Source organism: Ictalurus furcatus, chromosome 14, assembly GCF_023375685.1.
Source record: "Ictalurus furcatus strain D&B chromosome 14, Billie_1.0, whole genome shotgun sequence".
Classification (NCBI taxonomy): domain Eukaryota; kingdom Metazoa; phylum Chordata; class Actinopteri; order Siluriformes; family Ictaluridae; genus Ictalurus; species Ictalurus furcatus.
Genome location: NC_071268.1, coordinates 11,250,994 through 11,258,227, shown reverse-complemented (window position 1 = coordinate 11,258,227; position 7,234 = coordinate 11,250,994). Strand labels below are relative to the sequence as shown.

Below are 7,234 nucleotides of genomic sequence, written 5' to 3'. Positions count from 1 at the left end.
AACCTGGCCGCGCGCTCGTTCACTGCGCACATGCCTTGTGCCAGAACGGAAAGCGGGCCTTTGCGCTTTGCTCCACGGGACGTGTGGATTAACGTGGCCGTTTGGAGGAATTCGAAAGGACGCTGGTGTTATCTGAGTGTTCCCCTCTCCAAACCTTAAGTATTCTCAACATGAGAGCGCGGACTGTAATGTCACTGCGTTTCTGACCATGAACTTTATATCATGTCGTGTGTACTGCAATGTATTGCAGGTTATTTTCTTGCATGAATTAAATCTAGAATTAAATCGTATGTGTACAATCAGCTGCGTTCATTAAGGGCTCTGATTGTAGAATAAACACAGTAGATAAAAGCGTGAATGATTGTGAAATATTAGCCTGTGAATCATAATAGGCTAGTGAAACATTAGCCTATTATATTCATCATCATCATCATCATCATCATCATCATCACAGATAATGCACGAGCACTCTACCTTCTTTTTTTTCTGTTATTCTTAGGGCATCTCTCTCGTCCTAACCAACAACTGCTTAGGCTGGACTAAATTACCCTAAATTACCAGTGAATAGGTGCAGAAAATAATATTTATCCAGGCCCACGCTTTATGATGGGCCATTCAGACTAAAACAAATAAATAATAAATATATATATATATATATATATATAAACGTTTATGTGTAAGTAATTATATATTTATGTTTTCATATGTTCTAATTATAATCAGTCAGAATTGCTAAAGGGTGCAATGACACCTTAATGAGCCCCAACCAGCCCTTTCATATATCTGTTATCTAAGTCTTGACCTTACATCACCATCACATGGGTGTCAGATATGATGATATCTGACCAGAAAATACTTACCTACTGCAATAGACTGCAATATATTTCAACATAAAAATGAAAATAAAATGACACTGTGTGCATATACCATATAATCTATACAACCTTGCATGGGCTCCTTTTATACCCGGACTGGGAATATTCCAGCAACCAGAGGCATACAATAATCAGTCAGTCATGCGTAATAACATAACTGTCTCTGTGTGTTTGGTATCTGTTTTCACAAAGCCTACCAAACGTCAGCTAATGCGATGAAGCACCGAAACACTGACTGTTGAGGAGAGTCAGCCGAGGCCAAGCGGTGCTCCAGTGAGAGCGCCTGTATTTCTGAGGTTTTGTGCAGAGGTGGGTGGAATGGGTGCAGAAGCCATGATAATAGGCAACTTAATCACATCAACTGCAAAGCAACCGAAATAAGCCTGGCTTGAGTCAGCACATCTTCCAAGCAAGCACGGAGAAACCGTCATGGAAAACATGTCAGTGAATTTGCATGGGCTGAGTGGCAATGCTCTCTGAGTGTGCCAAAGATCTTGGAGTCAGGATTAACCATCACTTAGTGAAATGCTCTAGCAGAATGTGATGATGTTCTTCAGTCTTGAATAAAGAAATAAGTGGAAGATAGGATTTGAGCTGTAGAGCAAATTGAGCTGAGCGTTTATAAATGATTTATCAGTTTAGAAACTTTGTAAAGGTGTAATAATGTGTCCTTGATTGTTTGTGGTTTTACACAACACTTTTTGACAGGGACAGGCCAGGGGTGTCCAATCTTGTCCGCAAAGGGCCGGTGTGGGTGCAGGTTTTCATTCCAACCAAGCAGGAGCCACACCTGATTCCACCTGTTGAGTCAGTTGATCTTGGCTTTCAATAGACTCAGGTGTGGCTTCTGCTGGGTTGGTATGAAAACCTGCATCCACACCGGCCCTTTCCGGATAAGATTGGACACCCCCGCGTTTGATAATTGAACGTTGAGTGTTGGCCTTTAAACCCGAGACTCAGGCTGCTGTTTGTAGACTTCACACATGATGGCGCTGTTAGCAAAAAAAGTGATTATACCTACATGCTGTAATCAACCTCTGTGTGGATTCAACAGATGTGTTTCACTGATACCTTTTATAAACCTTTTGGATCTAATGCAGGCCTAGCAATATGCTCAAACTGCTGTATAGTCAGTTATAGCATCATGAATGCGGCAAACACAGTGTGTTGGAGATATTTATATTATGTAATCATTGAAAGGAAAGGCTCAGCCAAAAACAACATTTCCACAATTGTCCCCTTAAACCACATATAATCTGAGTTAGTCAGCTAAGACATGTTTGATGTCTGACGTTTGCAATGCATCTATTAGGTTGTTGTTAGGTAACAGAATGGGGATATTGGTCTTCTTTTTGGGGATGACAGACTATTATACCACTGCGCTGTTGAATTTTCACATCTGATTAATTACAAGCTGTTGATTCATTTTCTATAAAAGCAGCTCTGACAGTAGTGGCAGCTGTAAATCACATCACAGGTTTATATTACTGCGCTCATTCTTATACTTTATTGTTTCTATAGTAACTCATTTACAGGGTCTTTATGGCAGAAGATCCACATAAATGGATTAAAAGCATGTTATTTAAAAAGGAAAATATATCATTATTGACATGTTAAAGTTTTCCATAAGGATACATTTATTTGACATTTATGGACAGAGTCTCAGGGGTCGAACTTTGTAACAATCACTCAGTAAATTTCCCAACACAGAAAAAGCTTCAGAATAGAGGACTTTGTATTTTTGGTTTCTCAGTACCATGACAATCTGTGTTTATTTTGTCTTTAAACTGAAACTGAAAGAGTGAAAAAGAAAGGATAAAATCTAATATCTATCACTAGTATGACAATGAAATTATTAGGGCTGAACAATGCATTATATCACAAAGTCTCATCTGATGGCATAATAAAAAATTGATGTGGAACAAACTATTACATGCACACACACACACACACACACACACACTTAAAGGCAGATGGGAAGCTGCATTGCATAAAAGTTTGTAATGCCTGACAAAGGGTTTGTGCTGTGTTTCCTCTGAAGATCATGGTCAACAGAGAATCTGTAACTCTCTTGTTCAAACAGAAAATCGAAACATAAGGTATGTTCTCTGTCCTTTTGAATTGCACTTCTTTGGACAGTGTGTGTGTAACCTGTCTACCATTGGTTCCTCCTCCAAGTGCATTTTGGGGAAAAAGATGATAGAGTAAATAATCTATCTTGTTCACATTCATTACACCTGCCACCGTATTTCACACTTGCTTTCTCAATCTGATGATGTGTTGCAAATGTGACAGTGAAGTGAAAATAGAGGTCAACTCTAGGGAGCATTTCACTCTGTGTAATCACCTGACACAACTGGTACTGATAGACTGTGTGGATCTACATTCTGGGCTAGAATGAAATCAGCCCCAGCCTCAATTCTTCATACCACTCTGTGTATTTTTCTCATGACCACTGATGGTGCTGTTGCATTTGGTTCCACAAAAGTCCAAAATAATCCAAGTCCAAATGAAAGCTTATTATTGATGTCTTTTTATCTGTGAAAGACAGGACGGGTCCCTGGAGGTAATTGTGAAAGAATGTATAAATTGCATTCTTGAACGAACTACACCTTTACAATCACAATGAGTTAAAATAAAACATACACATGCACGTTGTATGTGTTTGATTCAGAAATAAGACCTCAGAAAGTGTTGGTCCATGCTTTTACCTGAGGCAGTGGCGGAGGTGAAAATCACAACCCACTGTAAAACCCACTACAAAGGTTAGTTCTTACAGCTATCCCACTGACTAGTCACTTTAATTGAATGGATTTAATCCAAACCTTAGTAACTCAAAAACAAACAAAACCCCCACCTCCACCCCACAAAAAAAAACAGCCTGTAAACAAGACTTGGACCTGATGTGTCGGTGGAAAGATCGGGAATAGAGATCCCTACAGCTCTAGTCAAGCCAATTAAGTTATTTTTTGACTGTCATTCCTGTATATAACTTGTATACATTGGAAGGAAATGTAATTTCTCCAGGACCATGGTGCAACACATAGCAGAACAGTAGTACAGTACACAAGACTACATAAAGTGCAAAATATGTCACACTGTAGACAAGTGCGAGACAATTAAGTACACAGAACAATAAATACACAGCACAGTGAATACACAGGACAATAGATACATGTGCAGTGACAACAGAACAGTGTTGTGTGGGAAAGCTGTTGCAATAATAAATAGATAATATTAAAGTGACAAAGTATTCAAAATATTATTGTACACAATGAGTGGAATGCTTTCAAATGCTATTGAGCGTTAAATAATGGTATATTTTGGGTATGGGCTCATTCGGTAGTGAAATTCATGTCTAATTTAAATGTGATTTAATAGCTAATTTTAATAAATATCAAAAATGTAAAAGGTGTGCATCATACCTAACACCTAGATGAACACTTTCCAGTTGGTTGTGTGACTGTACATCATTCCCTTCAAATTCTATTGAACTTTAAATTATGGTATATTTTGTGTATGAGCCCATGCAGTAATAAAATACATGCCAATATTTATATATGATTTAATAGTATATTTTGTTAAATATCAAAAATGTCAAATTTGTGCATCATACCTGACACCTAGATGAACACTTTCCGGTTGGTTGTGTGACTGTACGTCATTCCTTTCAAATGCTATTGAAGTTAGAAACGTGTTTAACAATGTCGTATGTAACTTTAGAGACGGTCCCTTAATTTCCGCATTTCTGCGAATATCGAACGTCCAGCGTCAAACCAACTTTATTCCAGTGTCAATGGGATTTATTTGTTTGTTTGTTTATTTTTCACAGGTAATGCTAGGGAAGCCCTGAGCGACAGGGGAGGCTCAGGTGAGCTGTTGCATGTTGCATGTGGCCCCGCCCTTTCTCCTCTCAGTCTGTCCTCGCGCTAACCTGTACTCAAGACAGGAAGTGAAGAGTTTCGTTCTTGTGTAAACAGCACGGCTTGGGAAAGTTAACTCGCGCTTAGAATCAAGTATGCACGGAAAGACGGAAAGTCATAATGTCCAGCGGAAGGATGACAACTAACTGGCGTGACTGAGAAAATTGGGACATTTCGGCGCGCGCGACTGAGTAGCTCGAGCGGAAAGACGGACAGCTCGCGTCTCGCGCTGCTACTGCGGCTGTGTATGTGTGCGCGCGCGCGTGAGCGAGAGACAGTAGTAACTAACGCTCGCCAAGTTGAGTGATTACACTCGGTGAGTCACATAACGCGGTTCGGGCCACGCGTAAGTGTTAAATGTTCCCGTTAAAACTGTGGACGTGACCCATATCCAGGAGTTTGAGTCTGGATTAAGCGAAGTTTTGTTTGTTTTTAGGGGGTTAGCTTTCAAATTTCCCTCCGTTTTGTCGAGTCAGGGGGAGCCTGAGCTAATAGGGCGGCGGGCTAACAAAGTCAGGCCGCAGGGGCAGCAACCTAACCCGGGGAAACTCTGGAGTTTTTGTGCGGTGACTCTGTTTGTAACTTCCTGAATCTTTCCGGAACATTGGATACTTTATTTTTGTTTGGATTAGGCTCAAAATCATGGATCCTCCTAACTATGGAAACTCGGCATCAGCTCCCGCCGCCGGTGCGTCTTCAAAAAGCGGCAAAGACAAAAAACCGAAGAAGACCTACGAGGAAGGAGACTCGAAAAAGAAATTTGTGAGTATACTTCACTTTGGAATAAGTCCGAGCTGTGAAACTATTTCCTGTAGGGTCTCTGCGGATTTGAACGTGAAGCGGATACCGTTAACGAGTAACGACTTGCTGGCTACCGGTTTGTTGTCATTAGAAGTGAATGTGCGGTTAAAACCTTGTTTATTCAGTACGCTAACAGCATGCAGTCACTCAATATTACTATTAAACACTGACACTCTGGGGACGCAACACTGTCAGGCTTTCCCAACCTGTTAAAGGTGAGTGTTTGTGTTAGGACAGGTTTTGATAGTTGTTTAGAAGTCTCTCCTACATGCCCTGACTTGGGTAATGAGGAAGTTAGAGCGCTCTCTCTTTCTGTGTGTGTGTTTGGGTTTGTTCTCAGATAATGTAGTCCCTTAGTACTTGTGTAACCATTTCTAGGAAAAAATCACATTCCCTATGAGCAAATAAATGACTTCTGGAGACCACAAAACCCCCCAAATCACGTTACGTGATAGGTATCGCGAGATTTGAGTTTGCTGACCAGGAGAGTCACGTGAGAACCTTTTCAAACATACTGAGTTTAAAATACAATGCTGAACATTGAGCAGGTACACATTTATCTTGAAAGTACCTGCTGTTGACACTTTGTGTTTATTTTCAGATTGAATAGCCCTAAAGTGTCGTGCTGTTACTGTTCCGTGAAAATAAACGTCTATAGTTTTGAAAATGGTCCACTGTTTTATTTAGTAAATCTGTCTTTAATGAGCTAGCCGGCCACTTCTTTAAAATCTAGTTTCTCTACAGTTGTCGTCTGTGTCCACGCTAATATGCATAAGTTTCCCGTCCATGTTGGTGTGTTTGCTTTCTGTATAAACCGGTTTTGTGCTTGCACTGGCTAAGTGACACAAAAATCAGTACGTTTACATGGACAACGATAATCCGATATTAACCTGATTAAGATGATACTCTGATTTAAGAAATTAGGATGTAAACAGCGATTATTGATTACCTTAGTCAGACTAAAGTCATACTCGAAGTAAACACAAATGCAGCCGTGATAAACAGAGTCGTGTTAAAGGATAAACACCACATCCGAGGGGGTTTTCCTGTGGACGGGAGGCCGAAGCAGAGAAGATAAAACTAATAAAAAAATTATCCCTGCATGGGAACTGCAAAATAATCTTTCCTGCTTAATTCAGATACACACACAAAAAAATGAGGTGTTCATTGCCTGTCTTAACCTTAATTCCTCCTGGCAGCCTGATCACATGCTCGGCTGATGTGTGGAGTTCGTGTGGTAGGATTCAGGGGATAAGTAATGCACTCGAGAGCAAGATGCATGCGTCCCACAACAAAACCCTGTTATGGTTAAACACTAATATTACAGAGATGTTTTCTCTCTCGTGTTATAGAACAAGGGAGAAAACAATGCTGGTGAACCTGAAATCAGGAGCTTACTGACCCTGCATGTCCTTCAGGCAACTATAAATAAATAAATAATAAGAAAAAAACTGGTAGCCCACAGAACTGGTAGTGAACTTGTCCCTGACACCTTTTGAGGCAGGATATCACAGAACAGGATTGTTTGACAGCCAAGTGCTGCTTCTCCAGTAAAATCAGCTCATTTTATTATCAAATCTTCCACTTTTAGCCTTACAGGCTGTCGGGTAATTTACATTGAGGTTTACATTTATT

The 7,234-nt window shown here is 40.2% G+C and overlaps 1 protein-coding gene across 3 annotated transcripts in view; it reads left to right on the top strand.

Moving 5' to 3' along the window:
- Positions 1-4,754: 4,754 nt before the first annotated feature.
- Positions 4,755-7,234, top strand: part of LOC128617866 (protein diaphanous homolog 1) — an 84,812-nt gene continuing 82,332 nt past the window's right edge. For 2 of the 3 annotated variants that reach the window (XM_053641062.1, XM_053641061.1), the window contains exon 1: positions 4,756-5,560. In XM_053641062.1, the coding sequence (XP_053497037.1) occupies positions 5,441-5,560 (120 nt within the window). In that variant the 5' untranslated portion in view covers positions 4,756-5,440. Of the gene's footprint in view, positions 5,561-7,234 lie in introns of all 3 variants that reach the window. The other variant, XM_053641060.1, reaches the window with a different exon arrangement.